This window comes from Hemicordylus capensis, chromosome 1 (assembly GCF_027244095.1).
Source record: "Hemicordylus capensis ecotype Gifberg chromosome 1, rHemCap1.1.pri, whole genome shotgun sequence".
NCBI lineage: Eukaryota > Metazoa > Chordata > Lepidosauria > Squamata > Cordylidae > Hemicordylus > Hemicordylus capensis.
In genome coordinates this window covers 274,893,683-274,906,005 of record NC_069657.1, presented here as the reverse complement: position 1 = coordinate 274,906,005, position 12,323 = coordinate 274,893,683, and the positions used below count along the sequence as shown (strand labels likewise).

The 12,323-nt window shown below is 40.5% G+C and overlaps 2 protein-coding genes across 11 annotated transcripts in view; both read left to right on the top strand.

The window, feature by feature from the left end:
• Positions 1 to 2,543, top strand: part of MSGN1 (mesogenin 1) — a 32,199-nt gene extending 29,656 nt beyond the window's left edge. The window contains exon 2 of the mRNA XM_053285327.1: positions 510 to 2,543. Within this exon, the coding sequence (XP_053141302.1) occupies positions 541 to 1,047 (507 nt within the window). The 5' untranslated portion in view covers positions 510 to 540 and the 3' untranslated portion in view covers positions 1,048 to 2,543. The remainder of the gene's footprint in view (positions 1 to 509) is intronic.
• Positions 1 to 10,304, top strand: part of GEN1 (GEN1 Holliday junction 5' flap endonuclease) — a 71,816-nt gene extending 61,512 nt beyond the window's left edge. For 7 of the 10 annotated variants that reach the window (XR_008313621.1, XR_008313619.1, XR_008313620.1 and 4 more), the window contains one exon: positions 7,413 to 10,304. The gene's annotated coding sequence lies outside the window, so the exon portion shown is untranslated. The remainder of the gene's footprint in view (positions 1 to 7,412) is intronic. The other 3 variants (XR_008313623.1, XR_008313622.1, XR_008313624.1) reach the window with 3 other exon arrangements.
• Positions 10,305 to 12,323: the final 2,019 nt, after the last annotated feature.

Here is a 12,323-nt window from a genome sequence, read left to right as displayed (position 1 = left end):
AAACTCATTTAACTTAAAACAATTACATATACAATATTTTATACAATAGTTGGACTTTTAAAAAAAAAAGTCAAATGACCACTTCATCTTCAGTTCAATCAAATAAAAGTCAGACATGGGTGTTGAACCTGTGGCCTGTTTTCCTCATTTCCTTTCTCACTGTCAACTATTCCCCAGGGCATTGTTAACTCTAGATAAGAAGGTTCAATTGGTTTCGTTACAAAATGATAATCTTTTTATCCTCCTCCTCACTGTTGCCTGCTAGCTTAAACAGGTTTTAGCTGAAGGTTGATAATTATCATAGAGAAGAAGATCACACATTGGGAGTTCATTTTCTGTCTTAGCACTTGCATTCTTTTGAATTCCCCACACCCCAACACTCTTGCCCACTTTAGCACTTCTTCCCCCACCCCTCCTTCTGTCATAAAAGGGTCTCCCTTGGCAGAGACCACAGACTTTGCTTGCAGCTGGCAGAAATTGCTTCTTTCTTCTCTAAATCTTTGGACCAGAAAGGACAAATTGAAAGAGACTCCGGTGAGCATGGAAGAGACTGTGGGCTCTGAGAATTCAGCCTTCCTTTCCTCATGGGACTGGAAGAACAACACAGGGACTTTGGAGCTCAGCCAGAGTTTATCCCCTCAGAGCCTGTCTCCATCACCTTCCTTTGAATCTTACTCCTCTTCCCCTTGTCCAGTTGTGGTAGAGATGCCCTGTGCCAACAGCAGTGGCGGCAGCAGCAGCAGGTTGAGTGACTACACCCTGATGGAGTTTCCTTCCATGTTTCTACCGAACCCAGGACAGGGCAAGGGTCAGAAAGGATCCAAAGTCAGGATGTCAGTCCAGCGCAGGAGAAAAGCCAGTGAAAGAGAGAAGCTGAGGATGAGGACCCTGGCTGAAGCTCTGCACACTCTGCGCAACTACCTGCCTCCGATCTACAGCCAAAGAGGCCAGCCTCTCACCAAGATACAGACACTGAAATACACCATCAAGTACATCAGCGAACTCACGGACCTGCTGAAGAGCGTCAAACAAGTACAGATGCCTTAAACACCACTGGAGGTTTTCCTAACAGGGAAGTACCAGGCTTTCAGAAAAAATTAAAGCAACAACACAAACTAACTGTTGTCAGGACAAACATGGATCTACCCCAAAGAAGATTTTGCTGTACAAGCAAGCTATTCTAAGGGGATATCTATAACTGAATAGTGACAGAGTTAAAGAGGCTGTTGGTTGTTTACTGGGGTGTGGCAAAGCAAGAATACATCAGATTGGCTGAGTCAGAGACCATGGCTACAATATTGATTCTGACAAGATGTATCATGATTGTGCTTGGTCATCTTTTTGACTATTATTAACAGCTGACTAGATTTTACTGTCTGGTAATGGGTCTGTTTTTTTATTTTAAAACAAAACAAAAAAACCCACCCTGTATTGTTTTTAATTATGTGTTTTGGTTGGTAGGCACTTTAATAGTAGCAGAAGAAAGAAAATGTGTATGCTTAGTTGAAGGATTTCTTCTTTATTCATATTCTGAAATAGCTGCAGTGGTGGTGGGGCAGGGAGAAGTCTTTGATTGGAAGTGAAATAAAAAGGTGCTTTCATTTGTGTTATTTTTGTTATATCCCTGCTTTAAAAGGGATCAGATTCATGATAATAATTGGATAATAATTATATTATTATTTCTATTTAGAAACTATTCTTCTGTTGTTGAATGTCACAAAATAGGCCCCAAAGAGTTATCCTCAGAATATACAATATAATGCTTTGGGCTCATTTCATCCTGAAAGCATTCGTAAACAGGGAACTGCTTTTTGATTGGCCATTGGACACTGTTCCAATGCCAAAATGCAGTAAAGAAACAAGGAAGAGCTGATCTGGATATTGATTTTTAAGCATGAATCATGATACAAGAAGAATATGCACAACGCACTTAAAATTAGAACACAGGCCAGCAAAATGTAGATGCAGCAAAGTCCCTTGAAAGCAATGTTGAGGGACTAAAAGTCCAATTCTATGCATGTTTACTTTTAAGCAAGTCCCACTGTGTTCAATGGGGCTTACCTCTAGGACAGTGTACATAAGCTTGCAGCCTTAGTTATAACTAAATGAAGTTCTATTGATTTTAATGGGAGTTAGTAATATCTAACTTCTATTGGATTATGCCCACCAAGCTACGTACAAATCATCCTCATGTGGACCATGTGGGCACAAAAGATCTGTATGGGCTGTTTCAAACCTAATTTCTGCATGCCAAAGTACTTCTGTGTAGGAAATAGTGTGCAATCCATGTCTTGATATTCACATGTAATGATTATACACATTTTTCCATATTATAGAGACAAATAATGGCTTCCCAGTGTAGAAACATGCAGCATTATTTCTTGTTGGTTTATTTGACAACCTACATCTGGGTTGCATACCATTTCTATTCTATTCCTATTCACACGATACTGTTCCTACATAAGTATTTCCTGAATAAGACTTGTGACCTGTTTGAAGCAATTCTGTGTATCTCTGATACTTTATCAGCATGTAGCACATGTTTCATCACTTGCTCTTTATACTTACAATGTAGTATACCCACGGAGTGCCACTGATTTCAATGTATTCTGTGTTAATTGAGACATCTCAGACAACACTCAGGCAGTCTTTGACACCTAAGATCCAGCTGATTCTGACTGTAACCCCACATGGTGGTGATGAGCATTAAACTGCATCATGTACCTTCACTTGCATGGATTCCAGAACAATACCTCAGAAGCAGGTAGTTTTCTTAAAATCAGAGTTTTCCTTTGTACCCTGTGCTATGTTCTAACCTAGGTAGGTTAGACCTGGGTATGATAATATACATATGAGAAAGACATCATAAAACGGGTCCAAGGAAGCGAAACATTTGAAGTAAAGGCATATGTAACTTGAGCAGATGTCCCATCTGAAAGTGCTTTACATTTTTTAACACTACTAACAACCTACATTGTATACTTTAAAACAACTGCATTCAGTAAAATATTTGTTTAGGTATACTTTAAAATATTTGTTATTTATAAGACATATATATGTTTAGTTCTAGAGGACCTGTCCATGTAGTAGAAACAAAAAGATAGTGTGTCCCTTTAAATAAAGCATAGCAGTAAAATTTTAGCGTTAATACATAATTTCAAATTATAGCAATGCTCAGAACTCATCCTCAAAGTGCATTTGGCACCTACAAATTCCCTTTAGCATATTCATGAGGTCTCTGTGGCAAAAACATACTGATCAGTTCTTCTTGGTTTCCCTCCCTGCATCCCTCTCCACTTTTTTTTAAAAGGGTCCTTTCCTTATTCCTGGGAACCCTTTGAAGTTGTAATTTACTTTTACTCTCAGATAATCAATGTCACAGGCCACTTCTCATTGCAAAGTGAAAAGAAAATGTTTGCAATGTCAATTTTGCTTGAAACTGATTGATCGTGACCCTTATCCTGCCCTCTAATAGCAGGGGACAAAAAATGATGGAGAAAAATCTGCAATGCAGAAGGGAAATGTGAGGAACAAAATAAAGTGAGTTCACCTTTTTTTTTACAACACATGCAGAGATGTGCCATACATTTAAAAAGAGAGAGACAGAGACAGAGACACAGAGAGAGAGAGATGATGGGGAAAGATGGTTGGGAATGGAGCTTATGAAGAGATATCTTCCAGAATCATCTGATATGTATTTATTGGCACATAATATGTAGCATCAGAAACATCTTGAATCACTTTTGCCTTCTCTTTCCTTGTTGACGTGTCAGCAGACACACACACACACTGTCTCTGTCCCTTTAATATCTCAGTTCTAAATACATTTACTGGAAAGAGGACACATCCTTTAAGGGAGGGCATTGGGAAGTGTAGCCGCTTCCCCATCCCCACCCCCACCCCAGGTTTCATACTAGCTATGCTTTTTTGTCAGGCTATTAATAATTGCAATGTGAGTTAGCCATGAACAAATACTCTTACAATGGTTTTGGGGTTGTTGTTTTTTCTTTGCTGTTTAATCTAGTATATATCCGAGAAATCATTTTGTTGCCTTATGGCAAGAGTTAAACCTTCATCTTTATCTGGATATAGAAACACCTCTCCCCCAAATTACACTTACATTTCTTAATCCCATTATGCTTTCTTATATAAGGCCCCATTACATCTATCTCTTCTCTATGAACCACAGTGTCTTCAAAATGCTACCTACTAGAATAAATGGCCAGGCAGAAATTCAACAGGTCCACCAACTATCCATAATGATTTGCTACAGAAGTGTTTGATGGATTTCTGCCTGACACACTGTGTCATTATCAATATTATCCCATGAATAGGCTGCTAAGAGATTGTGTTATCAATACCATGCTGTTTTACACCATCTGGCTGTGGTCCTCAGTTAGTGCGCCGTGGATTTTAGAGGCACTTTCAGTCCTGAAAAGTTGCCTAGTTTGACACCAATTGCTTGTACCCCCAGCCAAAAGTGGAATCAGCATTTGGACAAGTTGAAGAGAGCTGAATCAAGTCTTTATTTCCTCCCAATCATTTTGAGAAACTATTTTCAAACCCCAAAAGTCACATATTAATAGCATGTTTGCAAATGGAAAAAATTCCATAGCCATTTATTATGGTTGTGACTGATCTGTGCAACTCAGTGAGACTGGATAAAGTAATAACATCTGCTGATTGCATTAAAGAACAAAGGTAGCATCTCTGACTGAAAGTGAAAAGGGGTGATTGAGCAATAGGGGCAGCAGCAATTGAGCAACAAGCGCAGGAGCATGGTTCACAAACCTTTTCAAATCCACCCCAAACCCCACCCCCTACATTTTTGCTGTTTTGAGGGAGGAAATGTGTCTCCATGTGCTTAGGCAACCAGGCAATTATCCCAGTCTTCTTGTTCTGTATTGGCAAGCAAGGAAATGCAGTGAAACCCAGCACAGAAAGGCAGGAATCATGACTGGATGACCTTTCCTCACTCCTCCGTTCAGACTGAAGGCCAAGAAAGTGCTTGCATTGCCTTCAGTATGAATGTGTGGAAACCTTCACTGGAGGAATGGTGGGTGAGGCTGCTGCATCTGTTCAATTTCTCTCTGGGCATTTCCTATACAGTAGTAAGTGGCATTTTAAGGAAGCTCCGCATCTTTTGAGATGCATCAGGCACACATTCATAAGGTGCATCTTGGGAAAGTGATTCAAAAAGCTGTGTCTATTCACTTTCTGCCTGGATGCATCCCTCTCCAGCTCAGTGTGGAACTAAAAAACCAAAGCATGAATTAAGCACCCTGGAGACCCCGGGCCACTTTAAGAATTCAAGATGAGCATGGATGGAAATCCAAAATGAGCATGGGCCAAGCTTTAAACATCCATCAACACAAAAAGAGTCTTGTCAATCACTTTTGGGAAATATGAAACCTTCTCAGAAGATTAATTGGAATGCCTTGCTTCTTTTGCTATTGTTTTTCATCGTATCCTGTTCTATCAAAGAGAAGAGAAGAGTTGCATTGCGTTTATATGCTGGTGGTGGACATGCCAGGATGCAGTTACCAAAAGTGTCCTCTTGAGGGCACTCATTGCCTCTTGCAAATGACATTTCAGTTCTTTTTCTCAGGAACCTACACTGTGATGGACAGGGATTCCCTTTCGTTTGCCTTCTAATTTATTATGTTTGTTGTAGGTAAGTCGATGAAAATCCTTATCTAGCAAGCAAATCACCCCATACACAGCTTGCTTTATGTCTGTTGGTTCTGCATTAATAGTGCATCCCTCATTTTTCTTCCTTGATGGAACTTTTGTTCCTTCTGGTTCTTAACTTCATGCAGGGAACACCCCTTCTTCCAACTAGCATCCTCATAAGTGATGCTAGCTAAATAATAAATGATAATAATTAATAATTCGCTCCAGACAGTTTACATTTAATTATTGAACAGTTCAACATATGCTTATTAATGATGGCACCCTGGGCATTTATTTATTTATGATCACATTGTAGACTTAGAATATAATGAATTGTTTTAATTTCCATATCCTGCTTTCAGGTCGCATGCAAAAAGATGGCTGCAGTTCAGTGCCATTTTAAACCCAATGGATGGCTGTTTCTTCTGCCCTACACCCCAAATACTACCATTTAGTCAGTCTATCTGATGCTATGTGGACCTTGTTTCTGTGCCAAAAAAAGAAAAGAAAAAGAAAGATGCACCATACATGCACACTGTCCTGTCTGATGAATTCTTTTATGTCTATTCTATCATCATCTGCTGCTATCAGACACCTTACTACCACCACCACCATTGGGCCCCTCAATTAGAAGGCAAGGCAGACAGATGGGAAGATGATGGGAAGATTCTGAGATGATAGAATGTCATCTCATCTGAGATGATAGAATACAAGAGTTCATCAGACATGATAGTGTACGTGCATGGGGCATCTTTTTTTTTGCACAGAAATGAGGTCCACGTAGGAAATGTATCACATATGAAAGAGTTCTCAGATATGGGTGTGACATATGCCAGTAGGCAAGCCACCCACCCAACACTGCTCTTCTGCAGCTTTAAAAACCAGCAGTAGCATCAAGCAGAATGTTTGGGATGGAGTGAAGATAATTGCAATCTCATCCTTTCTGCCACTTGGAACCACTCAGGAGAGGAGCATTCTTAGATTTGTGTCCCAAAAGGAGGAGAAGCTCTGGCCCCTGTAACTGTCAGTTGCTACCATGTTTTCCTGGTGGCCATTTTGGGAGTGGAGCTACTGGGCAGGGGCATAGCCAGGGGAGAGGGGGCATGTGTTCACCCCTCTCCCCAGCAGCCCCTCAGAGTGAGAGAGATGATGAAAATAGGGAGGGATGGAGCTGGGGGGCCCTCAGGAGCTGGGCCCCCCGGGTTCTTTGAGCCCATCTACTCAATTATAACTACACCCCTGCTATTGGGGATGGAGGAGATTATCACAGCTGGGAGCCATATACTTGGAGAAACTTTCGAGGCTAAATCATTTGTTGTGAATGACATTGAAGAATTGTATAGGTGGGAAAAACAAAATACAAGTGGTTAAAATAAATAAAAAAGCAAAAACGGCTGTGTATGTATGCTAAAGGAAATCACTGTCAAAGTGAAATAGACATGTACGCAATAGCATAAACTGTGTGAGAAAATTGCCAGCATGACTGATACCATCACAGCATTGTGCAGAGCTGTTGTGGGGAAAGCAAGAATGGTGGGACTGGAGGTGATTCATCTTCAGGGAATCCTAAAGGCCTTATCCAGCCCCAGCACAACATCCCTCCACTGTGGCTGTTGCTGGTGTCTCTCTTATGTTTCTTTGAGCTCTTTGGAGGTAGGGAACGTGCGTGCGTGAGTAAACCTCTTTGAGAACATTTGTTGAAAAGTGGTGTATAAATATTTGTCGTATTCATCTTTCAGCCATCATGAAACCCTCCACATCAATGCAGCCCTACTTTTCTAATATTTGCAAAATGCCCTGCCATTCTTTTCCATTTCAAATGGAATTCCCCAAACGCTCTGGAACAAAGTGTGAACCTGAGGAAGTGAAAGGCTCACGGACAAAGAAATCAGCAAGGAAGTGGTTAGAATTTTCTAAGACATCTGCCAGAATACTAACTGCTGCATCAAGAACTTTATTGGTTGTACTTCTAGTCTGTTTGCTCTGGAGTAGGACGATGAAACATCTTCTATAATAGGGTAATAAGCTATTTTGCAACATTGAAAACAACAACGCCAGGCAGAATGTTACAATCAGGCATTTATATGGAAAGGAGCAGACAGAAGAACCTATCACAGAAGACATTCAGTCCTTGTTTTCTGTGGATTGGTTTACAATATACTGTAATGATACACCACCAAATGTTGCATGAAGTCTTCCTTATACTCTCTAACCAAGGAAGCTGGTGATGACTAGACAAAGGAAATTAGACGGCTGTGAAATCACTAAAGATTGCTATGCAGACTGAATACAAGGAAGGCTTATTGGCAATAGATATGCATGTGGCCTTAATGGAATCCACATGTTTTTCGACTTAATTGCCACTCAGTCACTTCACTCATCAAGCTCTGCTTACATTCAGCTAATTTGTCTTTGCTTGTATGCTCTGTTTGCTGCAGTAATGGTGTGGTGAGTGAGATAAGACTTTTTTTTTAAAGCGAGAAATGCAGAGGAAAAATTCTTGTTTAAGTTTCTCTCCCCCACTCCCCTTGCAAATTGTAGGTTTGTCTGATCAGAGGTTTTTCTATTGTGCTTGATAGCTCTACATTACATTTATTTATTGTTGCCATTTTCAAATCTGGTGGGAAATCTTTAATCTATTTATCTGAAATATGGTTGTTTTCTAGACACCATTTCAGAATTAATTGGATCAGGGCAAAGAGATTCCAGAAGTGGATAGGCAAGACTCTCAGCAAGGCCTGCTAAAGAATATTCAAGATTAAAATGCAAGAAAAAAGCAGAGTACAGTATATTCATTCATTTAAAATATTTATATCTCCCTTTCAGTATGATACTGCTTGGGGGAGCTCACAAAAATGATAAAACAGCGTTTATAAATTAATAAAATTTAGTTAAAAACTAAACTTAGCTAAAACCAGATCTACAGATTAAAAACCTACTGGAGAGAAGACAAGAGTATCTGAAGAGCATTTTTGTCACTTTTTTGTGCCACAGAAGAAAGTCATTTATTTCTCAGCATAACCTGCTTCACAGGGTTGTTGCAAAGATAAATATAACCTGCTCTGGGCTAAATAATCTGCAAAGATAAGTTATTCCCCCTCTCATACATTTTTTTAAATGGAAAGCAATCTCTGCCTTTGGCATGTGCATTTAATACATAGACGCATTTAACTGTTTAAAGCAATACTCTCTTGATGTGCAGAACCGGTGATTTAGCCAGTGATATAAGTTCTCATGAGGAAGACTCACGTTATTTTATTTTAATTCAGTTGTTGTTGTTTTTAATGGACCTCTTTCTTCTCTCATTCCAGCAGGACCCAAAGCAGTACATGTCCTTCTGGATCAATAAAAGATCAATAACATCCAAATTGATTTTTTAAAAACCCACAAAAGCAAAACATTAAAAAACACCCTACAAAATTAAGTAAAAGCAGCAGGAGTCACCTAGCAGCCAAAAAAACAAGAACTCTAACATAATCAAAGTGTTATGAAACAAGTTTTCACTGAGCGTCTAATGTTCTCTTGGGAGGGAGTTGGACTAGAAGACTTCCAAGGTTCCCGCCAACTCTAAAATGCTCTGACTGGATGAGAACCTGCCCAGCTGGCCACCACAGGGAAGGAGTTCTGGCTGGCACCACCACTAAAAAGATCCTGCTCCTAGAAGCTTCCTTCTGAGCTTTAATGTGGTCTGAAACACAGGCAGGTATAGTCTAAGGCACCTCAGCCCTCCCTAAATGACGCCTCATAATTCATTCTATATGCCGACATACATTATTTGATTCAGGTATAGAATGCATCATTTGCAGTGTAAATGGAGCCAGTCTTGTGGCTGACACCCTGATTAAATTACTCAATAATAGTACTCAGAAATTACTGTAAAAGACATTCCTCTAGCAAATTTAGTCAGGGTGTCAGCCAGTGTTACCAGATGCTGTTTCTTCCAGTCCAGTTCTCAGAATTGCTCTGACCAGGCTAAGAATGCAGCAAATGCCATTCACTGTTTAGGTGGTCATTTCACAAAAACTTTGTATGAGTCTTGTGTCTATCCTTGGACTAGTGGGCAGCGCTGTCCTTAGGGCATAGCAAGCAGGGTGACTGCCCTGGGTTCCACTCTTTTAGCATCCATTAGAATTATCTGGAAGGGGGGGCCCCGTACTGGCTGATTTGCTCCAGGCCCTGCCCGCGGCCAGAGCTCTCCAAGAACAGCCCTGCTAGTGGCTCTGTAGACTCATTACCTCTGTCACTGCACCATTTCCTCAGCAGCTGCTTTAACATTTTTAGATTCCCTTTTGGAGGGGAAAGCCTACGAGTCTGATCTATAGAAGACTGACCTTCTACTGACCTCTCATGACAAGGCAACTCTGCTGAAGGTGGCAGGATTTGCTTGAGCTGCTGGGGGTTGAGTAAGCTTTTAAAGTTATCTTGTCGCATAATGGAGTGATTTTCCCCACCTTTTAAAATATGTAACGTTCCTTTTAAATTTTATGTATGTGTACATATATTTCCCTTTGTCCTTTTAAATATGAATTTTATCTGTGAGTGATTTTTTAATTGTACACAAGGGGTGTGTGTGGCTTCTGCTGCTTTGTGTATGACCTATGGTTGGGACAATAAAATAATTTACCAACCTACCACTGCCTTTCTCATCTTTTTCCTATCTATTCAACATAATACAATCTATACACAGTTCCTTCTCTCTTATACCATTTGGAACTGCAGGGCACCTTTAAAAAATGGAATTCTCACCTCATGGTGAGTTTTCCATGTAAAAGCCCATTCAGTAGGAACATAATGCCAATGCATTAATGCTCTGTTCAACTAAACGAACCATTCGTTCAGATGTACATAGCATGGAAAAAAGTATTGTTTGGTGGCAAGCACAAATATTCAACTGGTTTCAATTTCATGAATGCCTCTGGAAAAAAATTATTCCCAATGGGAAGTTCCTGGCTTCCAAGGCTCTAGGGTAATGATGACAGACCCCTGAATCTAAATTTGGAAGTACCTTCCTATCTGATGCTGGAGGTCTTCTGTGGCAGGGAGGTTCCACTTCTAAACGAGTACTGAGAGCCATGGACTGGGGATATTCATGTGAACCTATTGTGCAGATATCCGAGAAAGGCTATCATGTGGCCAGGGATTGCATTCCTCAAAGGGCACCATGAAAACAAATAGCTGATTGGGCCCTGAAGATCCTGTTGGCAGCCCCCAGCATCTTTGGTGGACAATGCAACTCCTCAGTTATGGAAAGAGTTGCTGACTCTCTTGATTTTCCCACTTTCTAAAACCTAGTCTTTGGGTCTCCTGTGAGCCCTTAGAACTACGCAAATTCCTTCATCTAACTTTGATTCTTGATATTTACAAGGCGAGTCATTGCTAAGCACAACATACAGCTGCAGGTTTTCAGTAATAGAAAGCTGAGAAGCTTGCTCCAAAACAACATTTCGTACACTTTGCGAGAGAAATCCAAGCATTTCATTTTCAGTGTTCTTTATATTAATATAACAATGGTCCACAATCAGTCCCGGAACTGATGATACAGCACTTAAAACTCATTGTGTATTCCAGACAGATTCTGAGCACTGCCACATGAGTCCCAAAGCTACTCTTAACAACAGTTGTGAGATGTCAGTGAATCCTGTATTGTTACAAAGAAGTCTGTTTTCAATTCCGCAGTGGTCTCTTTAGAGTACAGAACATATTACGGCCGGGATACCTTCCAGGGAAAGAAGCAGTATAGATACTAGCCAGATTGATTTCCCCCTTGAATGCATTCTGTACTTTAAAACTCTTCTGGGTTAAGAATGAGCTACATAATTTCCCCCCCTTTAAGCAGTGCTATGTCAGTACTCAGTGAACGGCTTATTCATAATGCAAGGATTCTGTAATGGAATGAGCCCAGCAGTTGCAGAAGGGTTAATTTCTGGGGGCATAATTTGCCTTGCACCCAAGTGCCAGCCCATTCTCCATAGCTGACTGGGTAAGTGAGAACCCATGGATATAGATCACCTTGCAGTCCTGCTTTAAACAGCTTTCCATCTGATTTATATTTTTACAGGGATTTGGTAACGCAAAGGTGAAATAGGAAGGGAACTGTGCTGTTCCAGTTACCTTTAGGATGCTCGATTTCTGTTTCTTCCTGCTCCCTTCCCCCAAATGCCCTTGCATGGTACACCTGTGCCCTATAGAACATTGGGGGGCACTTTGCTACATTGATGCAAGATGGCATGGTGCCCCTGTGGTGGGAACTAATTGTTAGGAGTCCTAAATACTGTCGAGAGAGAGAGAGAGAGAGAGAGAGAGAGAGAGAGAGAGGATGGATGGATGGATTGACTGATATATCGGCCTTCCAAAAAAGGCTCAGGGTGGTTTACATCAAAATAAAAACAATTAAAATCAATTAACAGTTAAAATCAAAACTATAAAAACAGCATAAAACTAATTTACAGTTAAAACATTTAAAGAATAAAAACCCTGGAGAACCAGGTCAAACACTTGCAGCAGTTAAAAACAATTTACAAAAAATTAAAAACCCTGGAAGGCCAAGCCAAACCCATAGGTTTTAAGGGCTCTCCTGAAGGCCAGCAATGAATTCAGATTATGGATTTCTGCCGGGAGTGCATTCCACAGCCCAGGAGCAGCTAAAGAGA